Source organism: Geotrypetes seraphini, chromosome 12 (assembly GCF_902459505.1).
Source record: "Geotrypetes seraphini chromosome 12, aGeoSer1.1, whole genome shotgun sequence".
NCBI lineage: Eukaryota > Metazoa > Chordata > Amphibia > Gymnophiona > Dermophiidae > Geotrypetes > Geotrypetes seraphini.
Window position 1 is genome coordinate 82,243,288 of NC_047095.1, and position 25,305 is coordinate 82,268,592.

Genomic DNA, 25,305 nt, shown 5'->3' on the forward strand with positions numbered 1-25,305 from the left:
ATCAAGGAGACTATTGCTTCTGCTTATCTTCTTCTGAAAAAGCCTCTTCCGGAGTTTCTCAGGGCTCATTCCACTAGGGGTTGTCAGCATAGCTATCGCTAGCATTCAGCATTTTCAGTTGGCATTACTAATGTCAGCGAAGGCCTATGGGAAATTATATCAATCTGACTCTGGCATGTGAATGCAGATAGACCCTGAGGGCAGGGAGACTGTTTTAAGTAGCCCTGATTAAATCATGATTAGCTAAAAGGTGTTAATGTCTGATTAAGAGGGTGCTTAGGACAATGGGTCCAGGTGCAGATAACTAAAGTTAATCAGAAACTATTGTCAGAGACAGACTGGAAATACATATATGAGTATAGCCTATTTTTCTCCTGTCTACGAAGGAGGGGGGAGATTTAACTTATATTGAAGCTCAATAGTTTTCTATATTCAGAGTAAGTTTCCAAACTATAAAAGACCCCTCGCAGCATCAACCCCCTCTCTTGGCTCTTGGTACTCTGGTCCTCTCTTGTTTCTCTTGAGCTCTCTCTTTCTCTGTCTATCCTTCTCTTTATCTATGGAACACGAAGCTTGGACCATCACCCCATCCCCCTTTTCTCTCTCTTTAGGCTTCTATGTCTCTCTTTTCCTCTGAACTCTGTAAGGCAGGGAAACTGCTTTGCTCTCTCATTAATTGTAATGCTTATAAATATTGCTTTTCTGTAAGCCTATTTCTATAATATATTCTTTATGCAATCACCTCTGGCTGTGCCTATTATTTGATTCTACTTCCTGGTGAATTTTCAGTGAGGGAACTGAACCTGGGACCTGGTGTGTGTAAGGGCGCCTCTCAAGTGACCCCACCAACCATACATTGTGGGGGCCACTAACAAACTAGAGAGCTGCACGGGAACGGGGATGACGGGAATCCCGCGGGACCCGCGGGGATCCCGCGGGTTCCCCCTTTGGGTCACGGGGATCCCGTGGGGACGCCCCCTAGGGTCGCGGGGATCCCGTGGGGACGCCCCCTAGGGTCGCGGGGATCCCGTGGGGACGCCTCCGAGGGTAGCGGGGTTCCTGAGGGGTTGGATCGCAGCGGGGTTGGTCGAGCCGCGAGGGTAGTCTCCTTCTCCTTACCTGCCCTGTCGCAGCACACATCCGAACGGAAATCTTCCCGATGTCAGCGCTGACGTCGGAGGGAGGGCTTAAGCAAAGCCCTCCCTTCCTCCGACGTCAGCGCTGACATCAGGAAGACTTCCGGTCGGCTGTGTGCGGCAGGGCAGGTAGGGAGAAGGCAATGGCGAACGAAAGAGGGGGGAGGGGGCGGTCCGCTCCGAAGAATGTGCACAGCCGGTCAGGTCCCCCGATCGACCGACAACAGGCCCGGCCGACAAACCTCCCTGCCCTGTAGCCGCGAATCTAAATTACCTCTTACAGCAGCTTCACTACTCCAGCTGCTGTAAGAAGGTAATTTAGATCGCGGCTACAGGACAGGGAGATTTGTCCGACCGGGCCTGTTCTGTTGTCGGTCGGGTGCAAAAGCGCCACAAAGGTGGAGGCAGGGAGGGAGGAAAGGTGGAGTGGAAAAGAAAAGACGCTTAAGGGGGGAGAAGGCCGCTGAAAGTACTGGGGAAGACAAAGGGGTGGAAAAGAACGCTGAAAGGACATGGGGTAAACGGGAGGAAGGGGGGGGAAGGACCCTGAAAGCACTGGGGAAGACAAAGGGGTGGAGAATGCCACTGAAAGGACATGGGGAAGACAGAGGGGGGAGAAGGCCGCTGAAAGGACATGGGGAAGGCAGAGAGGGGAGAAGGATGCTGCCTGACAGGACATGGGAAAGATGGTGGGGGAGAAGGACACTGAAAGGAAATGGGGAAGAGGGAATGGGAAGAAGACGCTGGCAGGGAAGAAGACAGAGGTGCCAGACTATGGGGGGAGCGGAGGGAAAAAGATGGGTGCCAGACCAATTTGGGAGGGGGGGAGAAAGGGAGAGGCACAGTAACAGAGCAAATGGAAGACGCAGAAGGAAGAGAGACAGTGGATGGAAGGAACTGAATGAGAACATGAGGAAAGCAGAAACCAGGCAATAAAGGTAGGAAAAAATTTTTTTTTTTTTTTTTTTTTTTTGCTTAAGGATAAAGTAGTATATTAGTTGTGTTGATAAAAATTTATAAACATTAGAGGCTCTGGTAGAAACCCGTTTACAAAGTATGTATTCTTCCCAATTAATATTTCCAAATTAATAAAGTCTTTTTGCTTATTTTTAAATGGGTTTCTACCAGAGCCTTTAATTCAGTAGCATAATTAAATGAAATAACTATTTCTGTAGTTTATAGGGACAGGTGGGGATGTAGGGGGATTCCTCGCGGGGACGGGCGGGGACGGAGGGGATTCCTCGCGGGGACGGGTGGGGACGGAGGGGATTCCTCGCGGGGACGGGTGGGGACGGAGGGATTCCTCGCGGGGACGGGTGGGGACGGAGGGATTCCTCGCGGGGACGGGTGGGGACGGAGGGATTCCTCATGGGGACGGGTGGGGACGGGTGGGACTTTGGCGGGGACGGGTGGGGACGGGTGGGATTTCTGTCCCCGCGCAACTCTCTATAACAAACCTTACAGGGCTCAGGCAGTTTCTTGGGCTGAGTTTTTGCTTGTGCCTCCGGTGGACATTTGTAAGGCTGCGGTTTGGTCTTCCTTGCATTTTTTTGTCCGTCACTACTGGGTAGATGTTCAGGCGCATCGGTCTGGAGAGTGCTAAAGAAGGAGAAATTAGGTTCTTACCTGCTAATTTACTTTCTTTTAGCTTCTCTAGACTAGTAGAGGTCCCCACCCTGTCTGTTGTTGGGGCTGTTGCGCGGGCAGTTTTGTTTTTTGCTACAGGTTCTGGTAATTTTCTAGGGCCGGGGAGAATTAAAGAACAGTGGTTGTGGCTCGGCTGGCAAGCTGTGGGGACATTTTCTTTCTGGTATCTCTCCTCTGCATTTTCCAACAGCATTTGGGTATGTTAGTTATTACTCCTGTTCTGAGTATTGTTTATTTCTGTTTCCAGTTCTTAGTTCTGCTTGGCTATTCGGCAGACTGATAGGAATAGGGAAAGGTATCTTTTATGTACTATTCCACAGTTTTGTTTTCAGTCTCCACCTGCTGGTCATGATTGGATATATACCCACTCGTAAAGATTAACCTCTACTGGTCTGGAGAAGGTAAAAGAAAGTAAATTAACAAATAAGAACCTAATTTCTCCTTTAAAATTGTTGGACCTATGTTAAATACACTGTCTTGTGAGGATATATTGGCTAGATGATTATTTTCAAGTTCTGCGCTATTAACATACATCGTAGAATAAAGGAGAAAGCCCTTATGTTTTTTGAAGGTTTGTCATCTCTCTCTTTCATTTGCAGAATGTCTGATGACACAGATGTTTAACAACACTGGACCAGACAACAATCTTGATGTGGTGATTTCCCTGCTTGCATTTGGGTTCTATCCCAATGTCTGCTTTCACAAAGAAAAGAGGAAAATACTTACCACAGAGGGGCGCAATGCACTCATCCACAAATCTTCTGTCAATTGCCCATTCAGCAGTCAGGACATGAAGTATCCATCACCATTCTTTGTCTTTGGGGAAAAGGTGAGGTATACCTGTATCTCTGCCTTCTCCAGTAGATAATAATAATAATAACAACAATTTATATACCGCAAAGCTGTAAAGTTCTATGCGGTTTACAATAATAAAAAAAAAATACAATAAAGTAAAAGGAACTAATATGTTATAAACCAATAGTTAATACCCTAAAAAATCTGAATAGTGCATAATAATTCTTACAAATCAGCTGCCTAAATATTTCAAGAACAGATATATTTTTAGATGTTTTCTAAATTCTCTGTAAATATCAGTTCTAAATCCTTACCCCAAGTTGCTGCCTGATATGAGAAAAGATGTTTTTTAAGTTTATATCCTCTAACAGGCGAAAAAACAAAATGCAGTAGTGAGCTTCTCTTATGTTTATTGGTTGCAAAAAAAGAAAAGCTCAGTTATATATTTAGGAGCTAAACCAAACAAAACCTTAAAACAAAACAGCCAAACTTAAACTTCACACGCGCCTTCATTGGCAGCCAGTGCCACACTCGATAAGATGTTACATGATTGTATTTCTTCATCCTGAAAATCAACCTGACCACTGCATTTTGCACCATTTGCAATCGTTGCATGTTCTTCTGAGAAATTGCTGAACAGGCAATATTGCAGTAGTCAAGTTGGCTCAATATGAGAGATTGCACCAAAACTCTAAATGAAGAAGCATCAAAATACACCCTAATGGACCAGAGCTTCCAAAGAGTAAAGAAACCCTTTCTAACCAAAGAGTCCTCTTGGTCCTTCATTGTCAAACCCTGATCCAATATAATACCCAGAACCTTAATAGTAGATTGAATGGGATAGTTAATTTTATTGATACACAATGATGATGTTTTAGTATCAAACGGATGAGGTGAAGTTACAAAGAATTTTGTTTTTTCTGAATTAAGCTTCAGTTTGAACTTAATCATCCATTACTCTATCAAAACCAATACTTCTGTTGCCTTTAGGATTAATTTCAGAAAGAGAGGTAGCAAATGGAATAATAATCGTAAAATCATCTGCGTAACTAAATAACTTTATCCCCAACTGAGACAATTGTGCACCCAATGATGACATATAAAAGAACAGTGGAGATAACGGTGAGCCTTGCAGAATGCCAGATGGATTACTCCAAGTGTCAGAAAAATCATAATTAAAACGAACTTGATAGGTACGAGACATAAGAAAACCTCGAAACCAATTTAACACCTCTCCTCTGATGCTAATAGCATCCAAACATTGTAACAATTTCCTATGGTCCACTAAAATCAAATGCAGAGCTCACATCAAAATGCATGATCAAGGCATTAAAGCCCTTACTGAACAAAAAACGTAAATTGTCCAAAATAGCCGATATTTATTATCTCGGTGCTAAACAAAGGTCTAAAACCAGATTAAAATTCATGTAAAAGGGAAAATTGAGTAAGATATTCCATTAGTTGAAAATGGACCAACCCTTCGATAATTTTTACAAAAAAATGGAATGGATGCTATTGGTCTATAATTAGTTATTAATGCTAAAGATTCTTTGCGATTTTTTGGGATTGGAGTTATTATAATATGACCATTATTGGTAAGGAATTTTCCATTCTTTAAATTATCAGTAAAATTGTTCTGTTTTTTTTAAATATTTTTTATTCATTTTCAAAAATATATTCATTCACAGTAACAATAAATATATCACTTATAAACAATCATTGGTACATTATATAAATTTTTATCCCTTCCCCTTTCCCATCCCTCCTATCCATATCTTCCATTATTATATAATATATGTAATAATAAAAATACCCCCCTCCCTATATCCTGAACTGATAATTAAAAGGGAAATAATTTTACTTAATCCTTACAATATTTAGTTGAAAATCTAGAGGAGCTACCTTCATAACTTCCGGTGGACAAGAATCCAGAACACAATATGATTTAACATACTTATTATATAATTTGTTATAATTACTCCATTCTGGTTCATGAAAGGAGTTCCAAGTCATGTCCACTTGTATTGCATTTCCTTGCATATTAAGTATTTGATATTCTTAAGTATCATATTAGAGCAATGATTTTGCTTCAGTGGTTGATTGCACAGGTTTTACTGCCAAAGTGGACAATGTTAACTCTCAGTAATCTGTTTTAATGTGAGCTGCTTAGCATTTTATATTTGTGGTATATTTATATACAAAGGATCTTTAAAATATTTTTTTATTTAAACACTATTAAATATCTCAAAAGCAAATTACATCACTTTTCCACATAATCACCCTGTTTTGCGATACATTTTACCTAGCGTCCTACTAACTTCTTTTTTATTAATTTTATTTATAAATTTATTGCTTTGTTATAACAACTTCAGGCAATTTTATAAATTCAAAGAAAATACATCAAACTAAAAAGAAGTATAATATCAAGTCCACATTATTATGGGGGCTGATTGAACTGTAGGAGTCGCCAAGAAAACAAAAACAAACAGTTACCAAAATCATCTAAGTTAGGCAAATAAACATTCTATTTTCACTCGATCTCAACCTCTGCATTAGTTACAGGCAATATATCCAATTTAGTTTATCTTGAAGAAAAATTTCTAAATGGGCTGGATCAATAAAAATATATCTAGTATTCTGGTATGTCACTGAAAACATGGGATCTTAAGAAAAAAATAATGCTCCCATAGCCAAGACTCGAGTCTTAAGTTGCAGGAAATGTTTCCTCCTGTATTGTGTCTGTTTAGAGATGTCTGGAAAAATATTTATATGTTGACCACAGTACAAGGCATTTTTATTTATAAAATATAATTTAAGAATGGCTTTTTTCTATTTCAGTCCTAAAGGTGACCAACAATGTTGCTCTTTTGGCTATAAAATCTTTCGATGACTCTAGGAATTGAGAAATATTTAAACTATCGGGTGACACTAAATGATCTTTTCCCCCCCTCTTCTGAAACCATTTTGGAACCACTGGGTATATAGTAAAGATTATCCAGAGAGAAAGTTTCTGAGTATAACAAAGTATATCCTTCAAGTACATTATTAGTAATTCCAAAGGAGAAAGATAATGAGATATAGGGAAAATTCAGAAATCTGAGGTTCCTAGATCTCATAGCATTTTCCATTTTTTTCCATCTGTAAGTGTAATAAAGTATTATCCTTCACATTAGATGCAGCACAAGATTGCATTACAGACAGATGCTTCCACTTTGTCTAATTTATTTTCCATTACAGCCAATTGAGAATCATGTTCAGCCACCTTACTTGTTGTTTCAGACGAGAATTGACAAAGCTTTACTACTATGCCCTGTAATGAGTTCTCAATTCTATTCACTACAGTCCAGACGTCTTGAAGTGTAACAGTTTTATCGCCCAACTTGGGCCTAGTAATAGGTCCTGTAGGCATGGAAACAGGAGATACAGAAACAAATAGTTTTCCCATTAAAGATCTTTTTTAATCCAGCTCAGAAAATTGTGGAGAAGTTGAGTCCGAACCTATGGAAACGGAATCATCCTTCTCTAGTAAAACTAGAACAGGTTGAGGTGGAGGCATGTGTTCGCCAGATGAGAGAGAAGCAGATTGGGATTGTAGATCAATCTTACCTTCAAAAGATGTTCCAGAAACTGGGCATAGGTGGCGATCCATTGGTCCTGTTATATTAGTAGAGGAAATAATCTTAGCCTTTCATTTTCCCATAATTTTCTCCCAGCTGCTCCCTGCTCTGAAGGGGCTCAAAAGGGGCATGTCCTGCCCCTTCGGACACGCGGCCTTGGGCACACAGCTGCGTTCCGCGGCTCACAGCTGTTAAATCTTCATGAGAGAGGACCTCTCCTCCTAGTTGGCAAATGCCGGGTAGTGGCTGCAGGGGTGCCTGACTGAAGAAACACCGACAGTCAGCCCCCCCTACTAACTTCTTAATGCAATCAGAAAAGAATGTTTTTAGTTGAGCCCACAAAAATATGAAAGTGCAGAAACATATTGAAGAACCTTCATATTTACTTATTACATGCCTAATAATTAAATTCTTTTAAATAAACTTTTTTTTCTGCTTTTAGATTCGAACAAGGGCAATTTCTGCCAAAGGGATGACTATGGTGAGCCCACTGCAGCTCCTTCTCTTCGCTTCCAAAAAAGTTACATCTGATGGTGAAATGGTTGTGCTGGATGACTGGTAAGAAGTTCCAACTTTCCTTGTCTGATGTTACAGCCTCCCAAGAACAGAATAGTAGTGAGGTGACTTTTCTGAAAAATACCAGTTGCTATTCTTCAGTTATAGAAGGATAAGAACAACTGAATTGTATCAGAAATGATTATCTGTTGTAATATGAAATTTTCATCTGGCTAATCTGTTTATAATGTATCATCTGAATTAGTCACAGTATGCAGAAGGAGCTAGTTTGATCCTTTAATGCCAGTTTTAATGAGTTGTAGTCTGAGATGATGGTGTTCAAAATTATTATTCTCCCCTCCAAATGCAGAATAGATTGCTAGCTCAACAGTTTGATGGAGTTGATTTGCCTGTTAATATTGTGAAGACATGAATAAATCTAACTAAAGTAGATAAAGTTGAAGCCTTGAAGATTAATGCTACAGCTTAGTTAATGAGAAAAGTTAAAAATCTGGTTTTGTCCTAAGTTCACGTTATTAAATGTTAGGGCCTTGAGGTCTAAGTGCCATTTGGTTCATGATTTAATTGTGGAAGAACAATTTAATGTACTTCTGGATTCAGTATTCAAGGTGTCCAGTCCATAGCTGCAATCCAGTACCTGCATAAAAACATTTCTTTATCGTCCCTCCAGACTGGCACAGACGGATGGATTTACACTCCTCTGCCAGCAGGTGGAAACTGAGAACATAATGAATTTTAACAGTACAAGTGGGCTGTGCAGTCCCTCTTAATCAGTCTGTTCTCAGTCTCCGTTTTTTGGCGTGAATTCGTTGGTGGCGGCCATCTTGGATTTTTATTGAAATTTTTTTTTTCAACGCTTATATATTTTTTCAAAGCTTATATTCTGTCTCAAAACTCTTCAATTTTGTTTAAAATTAGTAGGGATTGTGGTGGATTGCCGACACAGGAGCATCCGTGTACCATGTCCCCCAGCGCACGGGAGAAGGGGGCGGTAGGTTTGAGCCTTGTCTTCTCTGGGCCCTTGAGGACTGGGGAGCTTGCAAGGATCCGGGCTCTGGGTAGAAAATCCCACCAAATGCCCATTTTGGTTGATGGTGCCAAGTGCATGCGCATTGAGTTGGGGGATTCCTTATAAACAGCACCAGTGGCTCAGCGAGACCTGGCCACTGCCTCAGGATTTGTCTTTTTTCTGGAATTTTTTCAGTTTTTGTGTAGAGCATCTTCCACAGACCCAGCTCTTTTGATATGGCAGGTGAGCACGTCTCCAGATGAAAAGGAGGTTGCTGCCTTGCCGGATATCCCTCTGTAGGGCTCTATGTTGGCTACCACAGATCCGTTTTGCCTTAGTTTGCACATGGATACTATGCCTGGCCTGTGTTCCATCCTGGATGATGTAGATACCCTCAGCAGGTCAATTCATCAGGCTCTTCAAATCTGTTTCTGTCCATCATCTCATCACCTCATCACAGATGCTATGAAAAAGCTCTATTTGGAATTCTAGCCCTCTGTATCACAGCGTTCGGTCATGAGCTGCTCTAATGCTCTGACCTCAATTTTTCTGGCGCATCCAGAGTTCATGGTCCTGATTATGGAGCAGTGGGATAGCCCTGAGAGTTCTTTCTGGCTGAGTAAAGCTATGTCTGCGCTTTACCCTGTGGCTCCTCAATTTCAGCATCTTTTTTGAACAGCCATGGGTGAATTCTGCATTGGCACAGGTTACCAAGCGTACAACCCTCCCTATCGATGGAGGTGTAATACTCAGACTGAACCTTATCTTGGGGTGGAGGGGGGGAATGTGGCTTCAGGTATCAAGGCTGCTATGGCTGCCTCCTTCGTGGCACGTGTATGTCACACAAGATTGTGCCCGCTTCGAATGAGGATGCCTGTTCCTAGCTGGTAATGGAAAGTGTGGATCATGTGGTGGATGTCATCTATGATCTCATGCGAGTTCTCAGTAAGGTTCGGCTTGTGCAGTGTCAGTGGAAATATATCATGCCCCTCCTAATTCCACCAGATCCTCTATTCGAGGCATGGGATAAACATCAAAGCAGGAAACTGTATTGACTTGTTTAAAGTCAATACAAAATTGGTTAGAGCCATCTGGTTTCAGTACTAACACTATAGAACTGGACCACTCACTGGTAGATTCTTCAATCACCCCAAGACATAACATTTTTGCTACCTCTTTTTCCAATTTCTGGCACTTTGCCTCATGGAATCGATAAGGTCTTTGTCTTGCCACCTTTCCAGGCTGGGTAGCAATTTTATGTACCTCTAGATAAGTATGCCCTGGCAGATGAGAAAAGACATCTTGATAGTGAAATGGAAAGTGCTCTATCTGGGTTTTCTGCTTTGAGGTTAGATCCTCACCAACCCCCTCTTCTGTGCATTCGGCTTCAAGAGCTTCCTGATCCACCCACAGTTTCAATAATTTAACATGGAACACCTAACTTCGGTTACCCCCTTGACTAACCTCAGGGCCTAACTGGTGTTTTATCTGAAAAGGCCCTTTCCACTTGGCCATTAACTTATTTGCGGCCGTGGGTAACAATACTGTTTTTATTTATTTATTTAAAAAATGTATATACCGCTTACAAAAACTAAACCGTTTGCAATGGACATACATAATTATTTAAAAACAATACAACATATCTATAAAAAAAAAAAATAGTACTATCCATATTGCTGACCAAGTTATGCTTATCCATGTAATGTCATCATTAAACAATGATTCCGCTGATCTTTACCAATATCACTGCTCCTATAAAGCTAACAGTCATACAAATAAATGCAGCAACAAATAATTGAGTTTTCAAAACTTTTTAAAAATTATCTCTCAATCTACACAATCTCAACTGTCCTGGCAATTTGTTCCACAAGTTCACGCCTGCAACAGAGAATATTGAATCTCTCATGCACTATGTTCCTCCCCTTTTCAGTAGTTAATCTCATAGAACTTTCAGACCTTAGTATCTTTTGTGGACGGTATGATTCCACGTAGAGAATTTCATAACATATTCATTTATAATTTTTACTTATTCATTGATCTTCAGAAGTGCCAGTATTAGCCAATTGGTCTGAGTGCCCAAATACTATGTGGCACTAGCCTCCTCATCAGACCGTCATGTTTTATATAAAGTGCTTTAGTTCATTAATGCTTCTATACTTCAGTGCTTGAGTAAATAAATAAATAATCTTTCAACTTATCTTTTTTTCTGCATTTTCTGAGTTTTCCCTTTGTCAATAGTTATCGGGAAGGGACATGTCATTCTGACATGTTTCGCCCGAAGGCTGTATCAAGAAAAAATCCCCTGCAATAAAATGCATTCATTAAACTCAGTATAAGATATCTATTTAATTAAAAGACCTTTCTGCTATTGCAAACATCTCTAAAAACATCTTTAAAGAAAGGGGTTCTTCCCAAGTGGCAAATCCTTTAGTAGTTGAATAGTTACCCCTTTTGCTTTAGCTCCACACCATCCCGATCATTGGAAATTTTGTGACAAAGATGGCCGCGGCATTTTTTGCTCCTCTTTTTAATCTCCCTCTTCTCTGACATCAGGGGCAGCAGTAGCGAATCAGGAATCAGATAAGAGACATCCATTCTATTTCCTGGTTTAGACCTCCCGGATATACCATATTCAACCTAAACATCCAGTTCTGTTCACAATAATTTAGTTTGCGTTCATAGTTACCTCCCTCCCACCCTTCTTTGACATGATCTATCACTCGCCATTGGATGTCTTGTAAAGTATGCTGTTTATCCTGCCAGTGTTGTACAAGCTGTGCTTCCAGGACATTGTTCATAATGCGAGATTTATGCTCATTTAGTCTAATATGGACTGGTCTTCCAATGTATATCAGACCACATGGACATATAATGCTATATACTACATTACAAGATTTACATGTTGTCCTACTTCTTGAATGGATTATAATCTTCCACTGGCACGCAAAATGTGGAAACTGCCAGTGGTGCAGTAATACAATTGAAGGTGGGGAATGGAACCCTCCAGGAAGGGAGATTATAATCTGTTCAAGAAGTAGGACAACATGTAAATCTTGTAATGTAGTATGTAGCATTATATGTCCATGTGGTCTGATATACATTGGGGGGTTGGGATATGGGATTGCTTAGATTATTGGTTTGGGGAAAAGGGCTATATATGGATATATATGGATATTATATTTAATTTGTATAATAGATTTTAAAATTATTTCATTGAACGTTAATGGCCTCAACCATCCGATTAAAAGGAAAAAATTATTATTATATCTTAAACAACAGAATGCAGATGTTTGTTTTCTACAGGAGACACATTTATCTGGAGAAGAATCTAAAAAAACTCACTGATAATTGGGTGAAACATTGATTTTTTGCACCTGCGACAAAGAAAAAAGCTGGAGTAGCAATACTAGTTAACAAAAAATGTTCTGGAGTATTTAATATGGTAACTGCGGGTCCTCATGGTAGATGGTTGCATGTTGACATGAGCATGGGCAATACTACTGTTGCGCTTTTTAATGTATATGCCCCTAATTCAAATCAAATTGAGTTCTTTAAATCTTTGCAACAATTAATTTTACTACTAATTTAGTGGTGGCAGGGGATTTTAATGCTGTTATGGATCCTTTATTGGATAAAAATCCTGGTAGAACTGTAAAATCTTTAGGGCTAGATAATTTTGTACAATCTTGTAATTTGAAGGATATTTGGCGTATACTTCATTTTAATGATCGGGAGTATTCATTTTGTTCACATGTTCATAAATCTTTTTCTAGAATTGATTATATCTTTGTTACTGATCAATTAGTACAACAGGTTACACAAGCCTCTATAGATCCAATCATTTTGTCTGATCATGGTGGTGTGTGGATTACATTAAATTTAGTGGATTTAGATAATTCTAAACCTGTTTGGAGATTTGATAATGCATTGCTCGCGGATCCAAAATTTTGTGAAGATTTTCAAGTTAAAATTAATGAATATTTTCAAATTAATAATTCGGAAGAAATCTCTGTAGAAATCTTGTGGGATGCTTTTAAAGCAACATAAGAGGACAAATTATTTCATTCTCAGTGTATACTAAGAAGCAATTAAGAAAGCAATTTTCTAATTTGGAACAAGAAATTAAGGTGTTAGAATCAAAATTGATTGGAAAATGGGAGCATTCTACACTTCAAACTCTATTGAAAGCAAAATGTAAGTATAATGAGATTTCTTCTAAATTAGTAAGGAAATATATTTTTTCTCAGCAAGTTGTGTATTATGGTAGTTCAAATAAGGTGGGAAGATTATTGACAAATTATCTTAAGGCAAAAAAGAAAAGGACAAAAGTATGTGCAATTAAAGATGATAGAGGAAATACTCATTCTCAAATTGGGTCTATATTAAAACAATTTTTGAATTTTTATAAAACCCTTTACTCTTCCGAGTCTTATTTGGGAAAAGAACAGGATGGTTTGGATTTTTTAAATTTAATTGAAGGTCCTAGGGTTCCTGATCATATAAAAAAAAGTTTAGATGAGCCAATATCATTAAAAGAATTAGAAACAGGTTGAAATCCCTTAGAGTTGGAGCCACTCCAGGTGGTGATGGATTTACGGTAGAGTTTTATAAATCGTTCCAAATTACCCTTTTACCTTATTTATTAAATTTATATCAGTATCAACTAAATAAAGGTTGTATTTCAGGCACTATGGCAGAATCTCTAACTATTGTTTTGCCAAAGCCAAATAGAGATCCCACATTGGTTTCAAACTATAGGCCTATTTCTTTAATAAATGTAGATAGTAAATTGTTGGCTAAAGTTTTAGCTTTACATTTGGCTAAGGCTCTTCCTCATATAGTTGGTATGCATCAAACAGGTTTTGTTGCTCAGAGACACTCTTCAAATAATACCAGACTGGCCTTTCATATGTTATATTTAAAAAAACAATTGAGGATCCGGCTTTTTCTGTATCATTAGATGCTGAAAAAGCTTTTGATCGGGTTGAATGGACCTTTATGTATCAAGCTATGGAATGGTTTGGTATTGGATCCGGATTTATACAAATGATTCAAACGTTGTATAGCTCCCCTGTTGTTCGTTTATATATTAATAATGATTTTTCAGATTGTTTTAAATTGCAAAGGGGAGTTAGACAGGGTTGTCCCTTGTCTCCTTTGCTTTTTGATATAGTACTTGAACCCTTATTATTCAGCAAGTAAAGGATATACAGGGCATTCCGTGTTCTGGAAAGGAATATAAGGTATCTGCTTATGCAGATGATATTTTGCTTCATTTGAGAAATCCTGAAACAACCATTCCATGTTTGCTTGAATTGATTGAAACATTTGGGAAATTCTCAGGATATAAAATAAATTCATATGTTTTCAGATGGACTCTATGGGTCACCAGGCCGCAAGGTGGTATAAATTAATAGCTGAATTTGTAAATAAAAAGCCTAAACATGGTCTTAGGGATATTTGGAGCATTGAGATTAAGCACCAGATTACTGCATCTCAATGACCACGACTTTGGTCTTGGAGGTTAAGATGTACAGTGTCAGCATCTATGAGACAAACATGGTTTTTTCTTTTGCATAGAGCTTTTTGGACCCCTGTTCGCTTACAAAATTAGATAGCTCTAGGTCTAATAGATGTTGGCACTGTCATCTTGAGGCTGGGACATTAGATCATCTTTTATTCTATTGCCCATTCATATCATTATTCTGGAATTCAATTTGGCCTCAAATAAATAGGATGATGGAAAATCCAGTAGCCTTGACTTATGATACTATCTTATTCGGCACAGCAATGAGAGCAGAGTCAAATTTCTTCAAGCAATAACAAACTTTTATTTATATTGACTGGGGTAGCAGTACAACAAATTACATATAACTGGAAAAATTATGATAGGTTAAACTATAACTTTTGGTGGAATTCCGTATGCCATATATAGTGGTGCCTCACACAACGAACTTAATTCGTTCCAGGAGCAAGTTTGTTATGCGAAAAGTTCGTTATGTGAAACGCGTTTTCCCATAACAATACATGTTAAAAAAAATAATTCGTTCTGTAGCATAAAATATGCTAAGATGACATAAAAAAAGATAAATTTTCGGTTATTATTTTTATTTAGATACATCTAAAAACATAATTGTTTTTTAAAACAACACACATTTTTTAAATTTAAAGACAGACTAAGTAGAGTCTAATTTTACAGTGAGAGAGGGCAGAGTCTCAGCGGCAAAAACTGGGACTTAACTGTTCATTTTTTTTTTTTTTCTACCGTGTTTCCCCGATGATAAGGCAGGGCCATCAAATAAGACAGCCCCCCCTTTTTAGAAAAAAATGTAAAATAAGGCACCCCCCCGCAAATAAGCCACCCACCGATACCTGCGCTTACCCGAATCGGGTGGTACAGTGGGTGAATCCGTGTGGTCCCTGGCACCCCCGACACGATCGGGGCAAGAGGGAGCTCAAGCCCTCTTGCCCCCCCGACTCCCCGACACGATCGGGGCAAGAGGGAGCCCAAGCCCTCTTGCCCCCCCCGACCCCCCGACACGATCGGGGCAAGAGGGAGCTCAAGCCCTCTTGCCCCCCCGACTCCCCGACACGATCGGGGCAAAAGGGAGCTCAAGCCCTCTTGCCCCCCCCCGACTCCCCGACACGATCGGGGCAAAAGGGAGCCCAAGCCCTCTTGCCCCGCCGATTCCCCCACTCCCCGACAATATCGGGCCAGGAGGGAGCCCAAGTCCTCCTGGCCACGGCGACCCCCTAACCCCACCCTGCACTACATTATGGGCAGGAGGGATCCCAGGCCCTCCTGCCCTCGATGCAAACCCCCCCTCCCCCCAAAGACCGCCCCCCCAAGAACCTCCGACCGCCCCCCCAGCCGACCCGCGACCCCCCTGGCCGACCCCCACGACACCCCCAACCCCCTTCCCCGTACCTTTCTGTAGTTGGCCGGACAGACAGGAGCCAAACCCGCCTGTCCGGCAGGCAGCCAACGACGGAATGAGGCCGGATTGGCCCATCCGTCCCAAAGCTCCGCCTACTGGTGGGGCCTAAGGCGCCTGGGCCAATCAGAATAGGCCCGGGAGCCTTAGGTCCCTCCTGGGGGCAGGGCCTGAGGCACATGGTCGGGTTGGGCCCATGTGCCTCAGGCCCCGCCCCCAGGAGGGACCTAAGGCTCCCGGGCCTATTCTGATTGGCCCAGGCGCCTTAGGCCCCACCAGTAGGTGGAGCTTTGGGACGGATGGGCCAATCCGGCCTCATTCCGTCGTTGGCTGCCTGCCGGACAGGCGGGTTTGGCTCCCGTCTGTCCGGCCAACTACAGAAAGGTACGGGGAAGGGGGTTGGGGGTGTCGTGGGGGTCGGCCAGGGGGGTCGCGGGTCGGCTGGGGGGGGCGGTCGGAGGTTCTTGGGGGGGGCGGTCGTTGGGGGGAGGGGGGGTTTGCGTCGAGGGCAGGAGGGCCTGGGATCCCTCCTGCCCGTAATGTAGTGCAGGGTGGGGTTAGGGGGTCGCCGTGGCCTGGAGGACTTGGGCTCCCTCCTGGCCCGATATTGTCGGGGAGTTGGGGAATCGGCGGGGCAAGAGGGCTTGGGCTCCTTTTTGCCCCGATCGTGTCGGGGAGTCGGGGGGGCAAGAGGGAGCCAGGCGGAGAGAGGGCAGTTAAGCGCAGTGCCTGCGCGGAAGGATGCAGCTCGGGCGACTTCGTTGTGTGAAACGAAGTTCGTTGTACGAATCAAGACATAAAGTTCGTTGTGCGCTGTGCGAGGCGTCCGTTGTGTGAGGCACCACTGTATATATAAAATGGAGCGTGCATTAGCAACACAGAAAGGTTATTTTGGCAAGTTTCAGAAGATATGGGGACCATTAGCAGATTTCATAGAAATTAAAACGATCACATAAAACATAGAAACATAGAAGATGACGGCAGAAAAGGGCTACAGCCCATCAAGTCTGCCCACTCTGCTTACCCACCCACTGTCTATGCCCTAATGACCCAATTGTCTTATCTTGACCCTCGTAGGGATCCCACATGGGTATCACATTTATTCTTAAAGTCTGGCACGCTGTCTGCCTTGATCACCTGCATTGGAAGCTTATTCCAATGATCAACCACTCTCTCTGTGAAGAAATACTTTCTGGTGTCGCCATGAAATTTTCCGCCCCTGAGTTTGAGCAGGTGCCCTTTTGTGGCCGAGGGTCCCTCGAGAAAGAAAATATCATCTTCCACTTCGACACGTCCCGTGAGGTACTTAAATGTTTCGATCATGTCTCCCCTCTCCCTACGTTCCTCGAGAGTGTAGAGCTGCAATTTGTTCAGTCTCTCTTCATACGAGAGACCCTTGAGCCCCGAGATCATCCTGGTGGCCATCCGCTGAACCGATTCAATTCTGCGCACATCTTTACTGTAATGTGGCCTCCAGAATTGCACACAGTACTCCAGATGAGGTCTCACCATGGCCCTGTACAACGGCATTATGACTTCAGGCTTTCGGCTGACGAAACTTCTATTGATACAACCCAATATCTGCCTTGCCTTAGATGAAGCCTTCTCCACTTGATTGGCAGTTTTCATGTCTGCACTGATGATTACTCCTAAATCTCGTTCTGCTGAAGTCCTAGTTAAAGTTTCTCCGTTCAAGAAGTACGTCCTGCATGGATTTCTGCTTCCGAGGTGCATGACCTTACATTTCTTAGCATTGAAGCCTAGCTGCCAGGTTGAGGACCAACTTTCCAACGTAAGCAGGTCCTGCGCCATATAATTCTGTAAACTGCATTCACTTACTATATTACATAGTTTGGCGTCATCGGCGAATAGTGTTATTTTACCTTGAAGCCCTTGAGTCAGATCCCCTATGAATATGTTGAAAAGGAGTGGACCCAGGACAGAGCCCTGCGGCACTGGGTCCACTCCTTTTCAACATATTCATAGGGGATCTGACTCAAGGGCTTCAAGGTAAAATAACACTATTCGCCGATGACGCCAAACTATGTAATATAGTAAGTGAATGCAGTTTACAGAATTATATGGCGCAGGACCTGCTTACATTGGAAAGTTGGTCCTCAACCTGGCAGCTAGGCTTCAATGCTAAGAAATGTAAGGTCATGCACCTTGGAAGCGGAAATCCATGCAGGACGTACTTCTTGAACGGAATTCCTTTCATGTATCACTGTAAATACAATATATTATTCTGTATTTATAAACAATAATACTTAAAATATCTGTATTACCTAATATGTATAATAATTGTTAAAATTTAAACCCTTCTTTTCCCTCCCCTCCCAATACACATAACAGTTATAATAAAATATTGACAAATATTTTATGAGATAAATTAAATAAGATGAAACCCACCCCCCTCACTTCTTAATATAAGTTTTATTATGGGAAAATGATTTCATTCATTACAGAAATCTGCTAATGGTCCCCATATCTTCTGAAACTTGCCAAAATAACCTCTCTGTTTAATGCATTAAACAACAAAAAAAGGATATAAAATAAATTGGACTAAGTCAGAAGTTCTTCCTTTAAATGTGCACTGTACAAAGGGTTTATTTGATTCGTTCCCTTTTATTTAGAAAAAGGAAGGAATAAAATATTTAGGAATTTGGATAAAAAACACACTTGAAGAGACAATGAAAGTGAATGAAAAGTTTTTATTACAAAAAGTAACAGAGTTATGTGAACAATGGAATCCTTTGCACTTATCTTGGTGGGGAAGAGTCCATACTGTTAAGATGATGATTTTGCCTGTTGTTTGTTACCAAATGGGAATGATACCAGTTTTTTTTCAGGGGTCTTTTTATAAAAAGTTAAATAGTATTGTCAAATTTATTTGACTGAGTAAAATTGCAAGAGTTGCTTTAGTGTCTCTACAAAAACCAATTAAGGAGGGTGGGGTAAATTTTCCCAACTTCTATAGATATCATCAGTCATATATTATGCGCCAAGGTATGTATTGGGTCCTCCCAGAGCTCTTGGAACAGCTTCCAGATTGGTTATGTTTGGAAAGACAACTTAAGTTTCCAATTAGGCTTGGTCTTCTTCTTAGTATCAAAATGCCTAGAATACGCAAAGATAATAGAATATTAATGGACACTTGGAAAACTATGAGATTTATTGATAAATTAACACCTATGCCTATTGAAACATCTACATATCAATCTATATGGTTGAACTCCAAGATTCAAATAGGCGATTTCAAGATTGTCTGGAAGGATTGGACTAAAGCAGAGATACGTACCTTAGATGGTGTTATATCTAATGGTAAACTGCTTGATTTTTCACAGTTGCAACATAAATTTGGCCTTAATAAAAAACAAAGTTATAAGTGGTTGCAATTGAAGCAGGCTGTTCAGGCGGGGTTCCTTGAATGGAAATCTCTTAATACTCAATTTAGTCTAGAATTCCTATGCTTTCAGGCAGATTTTCTGGGTCACCAGGCCGCAAAATGGTATAAATTATTAGCTGAATATTCGAGTAAGAAACCAAAAAATGGACTTAGGGATATTTGGAGCATTGAGATTAAGCATCGGATTAGTGCATTTCAATGGACATGTATTTGGTCTTGGAGGATGAGATGTACAATGTCGGCATCTATGAGACAAACATGGTTTTTCCTGTTGCATAGAGCATTCTGGACCCCTGTTCGTATACAAAAATTGGATTGCTCTAAGTCTAATAGATATTGGCATTGTCAGATTGACGTTGGAACTTTAGATCATTTATTGTTTCATTGTCCATATATTAAGGCATTTTGGTGTTCAATTTGGGATCAAGTCAATTGTATGATGGAGAATCATGTGGCATTGTCATATGACACAGTATTGTTTGGAATGTCTATGAGGGCCAAATGTCAAATCTCTTCTGATAATAACAAACTTTTGATGATTCTTACGGGAGTTGCTATTCAACAGATAGCATACAATTGGAAGGATTATACAAGATTGAATTATAGTTTTTGGTGGAACTCAGTATATCATGTATACAAAATGGAAAGAATGTTAGCAGTGCAAAAGGCCATTAATAAGTTATTATAATGAATAAGTTTAAGGATGTGTGGAGGCCATTAATAAGTTCCTTTCAGGCTGCTTCAGCATCTTCTCCTCTCCATCACCCCACCCCCAGCACCCTTCACGTGGTCCAGCAGCTCCCTCCCGCCAGCAGCCGTGCATCTCCCTCCCTCTCTTCCCCTTACCTTCTCTTTGTGGCGATTTCTATAAGGCTATGTTGGGCTATAAGGCTTCTCGGTTGGGGAGCACAGTGTCTGAATCACTGAGCTCAGGGCTCCTGGTCCATGGAGGAGGCCTCCTGGTCGATCAGTGTCTTAGAGACCAGAGCCTTCCATCTGGTGCTACTAGGGTTCTTTCGGACAATGCCACAGCGGTGGCCTATGTCAGTCAACAAGGGGGGGCACCATGAGCACTTTGGTGGCGCAGGAACTGGCTCTGCTCATGATCTGGGACATCTTGGCCTCCCACATAGCAGACGTTGAGAATGTGCAGGCGGACTTTCTGAATCATAACGCCATAGATCCCAGAGAGTGGTGTCTAAGCCTTTCAGCTAATAGTTTAGTCTTGGAGTCAGCCCCTCATGGATCTGATGGCCACAAGTGTCAATGCCAAAATGCCCCGCTTCTTCATTCATGACAGTGAGGCCGAGGGCTAGATGCTCTAGTTCAACCATGGCCAACGGAGGGTCTGTTGTATGTGTTCCCTCCGTTGTCATTAGTGGGCAGAGTTCTTCTCCCCATAGTTCGACATCCAGTCCTTGTGGTTCTGGTGGCTCCGGATTGGCCCAGGTGCCCATGGTATGTGGACCTGGTGAGGCATCTGGTGGCGGATCCTCTGCCTCTCTCAAGCGATCTGACTCAGGGCCCCATTCCAGTATTCGATCTGGGTCCCTTCTGTCTTACATTTTGGCTCTTGAAAGGGAACGCCTAGGTAAGGATGGGCGTTCAGATAAAGTGATCCCAACTCTCTTGGGGTCCTGGAGACTTTCTACTTCTCGGGACTATGTGTGGGTTTGGTGTATATTTGAGGAGTGGTGTGCTGCGCTTCCCTGCCTAACATCTTAGAGTTTTTGCATATGTTCTGGACAGGGGCCTGGCTTGGTCTTCTCTCTGGGTTCAGCTTGCGGCCTTGTCAGCCTTTTGTGGGTTGTTGAGAGGTCAACGTTTGACTGCCATTCCTGATGTTGTTCGCTTCTTGCGGGTGGCCAAATTGTTCAAGCCTTCCATGCGACCTTCTGTTCTATCTTGGGATCTGAATCTGGGCTTGTCCGTCCTGGTCCGTCCACCTTTTGTACCTTTGGGTGACTGCTCTTTGAAGGACCTTGCTCTGCAGGCTTTCTCTTGTAGGGCTCCCTTCCTGGAGTTTTCAAGGGAGTGGGTTGTCTTGCGGCGTGTTCCTTCCTTTCTGCTAAAGGTAGTTTATCCTTTTCATGTCAATCAGGCAGTGGTCCTCCCGGTGTTAGGTATCTGGGAGGGATCTTCTGAGCAGAGCAAGTTGGATGTCAGTTGGGTCCTTCACTCTTATGTGCAGAGGATCCAGGAAATCAGATCATCTTTGTCCTTTATATGCCAGGATTTTAGTTCTATTCATGTTCCAATAGTTGTTTCCAAGTAGCAAAAGGGGCACAAGGGGGCGCTCAGGGAGGATCAGGCCATAGCAGAAAGACTGAATGAATTCTTTGCTTTAGTCTTTATGGAAGAAGATGTAAGAGATCTACCTGAAACGGAAATGGTTTTCAAGGGGAACTGAAAGAAATCTCGGTGAATCTGGAAGATGTACTAAGCCAAATCGACAAGTTAAAAAGTGATAAATCACCAGAACCGGATGGCATACATCCCAGGGTACTAAAAGAACTGAAACATGAAATTTGCTGACCTGCTGTTAGTGATATGTAACCTGTCGCTAAAATTGTCTCTAGTACCTGAAGATTGGAGGGTGGCCAATGTTATGCCGATTTTTAAAAAGGGCTCCAGGGGAGATCCAGGAAACTACAGACTAGTAAGCCTCACTTCAGTGCCAGGCAAAATGGTAGAATTAATTATAAAAAATAAATTTGTGGAACATGTAGACCAACATGATTTAATGAACATGTAGACAAACATGATTTAATGGGTTCAGCCGAGGGAGATCTTGCCTCACCAATTTGCTTGACTTCTCTGAAGGTGTGACTAAACATGTGGATAAAGGTGAGCTTTTGATAAAGTTCCTCACGAGAGGCTCCTGAGAAAATTAAAGTGTCATGGAATAGGTGGCAAAGTTCACTTGTGGATTAGGAATTGGTTATCAGATAGAAAACAGAGGGTAGGGTTAAATGGTCATTTTTTGCACTGGAGGAGAGTAAACAGTGGAGTGTTGCAGGGGTCCACTGGGACTGGTGCTATTTAACTTATTTATAAATGATCTGGAAATTGGAATGACAAGTGAGGTGATTAAATTTGCAGATGACACTAAACTGTTCAAAGTTGTTAAAACACATGAGGACTGTGAAAAATTGCAGGCGGATCTTAGGAAATTGGAAGACTGGGCGTCCAAATGGCAGATGAAATTTAAGGTGGACAAATGCAAAGTGATGCACATTGGGAAGAATAACCTGAATCACAGTTACCAGATGCCAGGGTCCACCTTGAGGATTAGCGCCCAACAAAAGGATCTGGGTATCATCGTAGATAATGAAACCTTCCTCCCAATGTGTGGCGGCGGCCAAAAAAGCAAACAGGATGCTAGGAATTATTAAAAAAGGGATGGTTAACAAGACTAATAATGTTATAATGCCCCTGTATTGCTCCATGGTGCAACCTCATCTGGAGTATTGCGTTCAATTCTGGCCTCCTTATCTCAAGAAAGATATAGTGGCGCTAGAAAAGGTTCAAAAAAGAGCGACCAAGATGATAAAGGGGTTAGAACTCCTCTCGTATGAGGAAAGACTAAAACGGTTAGGGCTCTTCAGCTTAGAAAAGAGACGGTGGAGGGGAGATATGATTTAAATCTACTAAATCCTGAGTGGAGTAGAACAGGTACAAGTGGATCGATTTTTCACTCTGTCAATAATGACAAAGACTAGGGGACACTCGATGAAGTTACATGGAAATACTTTTAAAACCAATAGGAAGAAATTTTTTTTCACTTAGAGAATAGTTAAGCTCTGGAACGTGTTGCCAGCGGATTTGGTAAGAGCGGATAATGTAGCTGGTTTTAAGAAAGGTTTGGACAAGTTCCTGGAGGAAAAGTCCATAGTCTGTTATTGAGTAAGACATGGGGAAAGCCACTGCTTGCCCTGTATCGGTAGCATGGAATATTGCTACTCCTTGGGTTTTGGCCAGGTACCAGTAACCTAGATTGTCTGCTGTGAGAACGGGCTACTGGGCTTGATGGACCATTGGTCTGACCCAGTAAGTCTATTCTTATGTTCTTATACTCCTGTTCAGAGTTTGTTTACTGTTCAATGTTTTAGTATTTCCTAGGTTCTGCTTGGCTATTCGGCAGACTGGATTGGTAGCGGGGGAACCTCTCCTAATATACAAGTTTTGGTCTCAGTTTCCACCTGCTAGATACAGTGAGGTATACCCATTCGTAAGGACTATACCGGTCTACAAGCTAACAGAAAGAAAATTAGCAGGTAAGAACCTAATTTATCCTTAACTCACAAACTATCACCTTTGCATTTGTTTTCTGAAGGAGAATGGCTCAGGGATATCTGGTGGCATAATCTATCATCACCAGAACATACTGGTAACCCCTTGTGCTACAGTCCAATGCATATGATGAATCGTAGAAAATGTACTGAGTCCTGTGATAAGTTACTAAGCACTTACATGGGAATTAAAAAAAAAAAAAAAGATCCCTTGGCAAAGATACAAGACTTTAGTGCCAGGAAGGCCTTCCTAGATTGGTGTACATCAGGAAAAATTTGTATGGAACAGGGCACCTTGTTCTTATTCTTGAAATATGCTTTCAGTATTGCGGATTTGTCAACCTCACTGGAAAAAAAGGAAGGGAAAAGGGACTTGTATACCGCCTTTTTGTGGCTTTGACATTCAAAGTGGTGGGCACTGGAGGATAAAGTGACTTGCTCAGGGTTACAAGGAGCAGTACTGAGATGATCTCACAACCTCTGGGTGCAGAGGCAGCAGCTCTACTAATGAGCCACAAAATCAACCATAAGAGGAGTAGCTCGAGCTAGAATATTATCTGTTGAGTTCTCCAGAAAGGATCCGAACTTGCTGAGAGAACCAATAAACAAGGTCACTCTCTAACTCTAGGACAGCCATGCATCTATTAGCAAATAACAATTTTGCAATGAAATCTGATCTTCGAGGGAGTAAACAGGTAGATAGACAAGGGCAAGCCGGTCAACATTGTATATCTGGATTTTCAGAAGGCGTTCGACAAGGTCCCGCATGAACGACTACTTTGAAAAATTGTGAACAATGGAATCGAGGGTGAAATACTCATGTGGATTAAAAACTGTTTGGCGGATAAGAAACAGAGTGGGGGTAAATGGGCAATACTCGGACTGGAATGCTTGGACCCGTGCTCTTCAACATATTTATAAACAATCTGGAAATTGGTACGACGAGCGAGGTGATTAAATTTGCAGACAATATGAAGTTATTCAGAGTAGTGAAGACCTGCAATTTGACATAAACAGACTCGAGAAATGGGCCACGACATGGCAAATGAGATTTAACGTGGATAAATGTAAGGTGATGCATGTCGGTAACAAAAATCTTATACACGAATACAGGATGTCCGGTCCGGTCCGGTACTCGGAGAAACTCCCCAGGAAAAAAACTTGAGAGTACTGGCTGACAAGTCAATGAAGCCGTCCGCGCAATGCGCAGCGGCTGCGAAAAGGGCGAACAGAATGCTAGGAATGATTAAGAAGGGGATCATGAACAGATCGGTGAAGGTTATCATGCCGCTGTACTGGGCCATGGTACGCCCCCACCTGGAATACTGCATCCAGCACTGGTCGCCGTACATGAAGAAGGACACGGTACTACTTGAAAGGGTCCAGAGAAGAGCGACTAAAATGGTTAAGGGGCTGGAGGAGTTGTACAGTGAGAGATTACAGAAACGGGGCCTCTCTTCTCCCTTGAAAAGAGAAGATTGAGAGGGACATGATCGAAACATTCAGGATGTTTTGATTTAATGTGTTTAGTAATTGGGAGGGTGGGGGAAAATTTATTTGTGCAGTAATATTTGAAAGGTTTGTTGCGCTTATTATATAATGTACAAATATGTGAATCATTTATTGCGCATTGTAGTTTTAAAATCAATAAAGATTAAAAAAAAAGATAATGAAGGGATTAGACTTAGTAGATAGAGACAGGTTGTTTACCCTCTCCAAGGTAGAGAGAACGTAAGGGCACTCTCTAAAGTTAAAAGGGGATAGATTCCGTACAAACGTAAGGAAGTTCTTCACCCAGGGAGTGGTAGAAAATTGGAACACTCTTCTGGAGGCTGTTATAGGAGAAAACACCCTCCAGGGATTCAAGACAAAGTTAGACAAGATCCTGCTGAACCAGAATGTACGCAGGTAAGGCTAGTCTTAGGGCACTGGTCTTTGACCTAAGGGCCGCC

The 25,305-nt window shown here is 41.7% G+C and overlaps 1 protein-coding gene across 2 annotated transcripts in view; it reads left to right on the top strand.

Moving 5' to 3' along the window:
• DHX9 (DExH-box helicase 9) overlaps nt 1–25,305 on the top strand; it is a 287,744-nt gene that overhangs the window by 232,834 nt on the left and 29,605 nt on the right. For both annotated transcript variants that reach the window (XM_033916167.1, XM_033916168.1), the window contains 2 exons: nt 3,383–3,612; nt 7,638–7,753. In XM_033916167.1, coding sequence (XP_033772058.1) covers nt 3,383–3,612; nt 7,638–7,753 — 346 coding nt within the window. The remainder of the gene's footprint in view (nt 1–3,382; nt 3,613–7,637; nt 7,754–25,305) is intronic.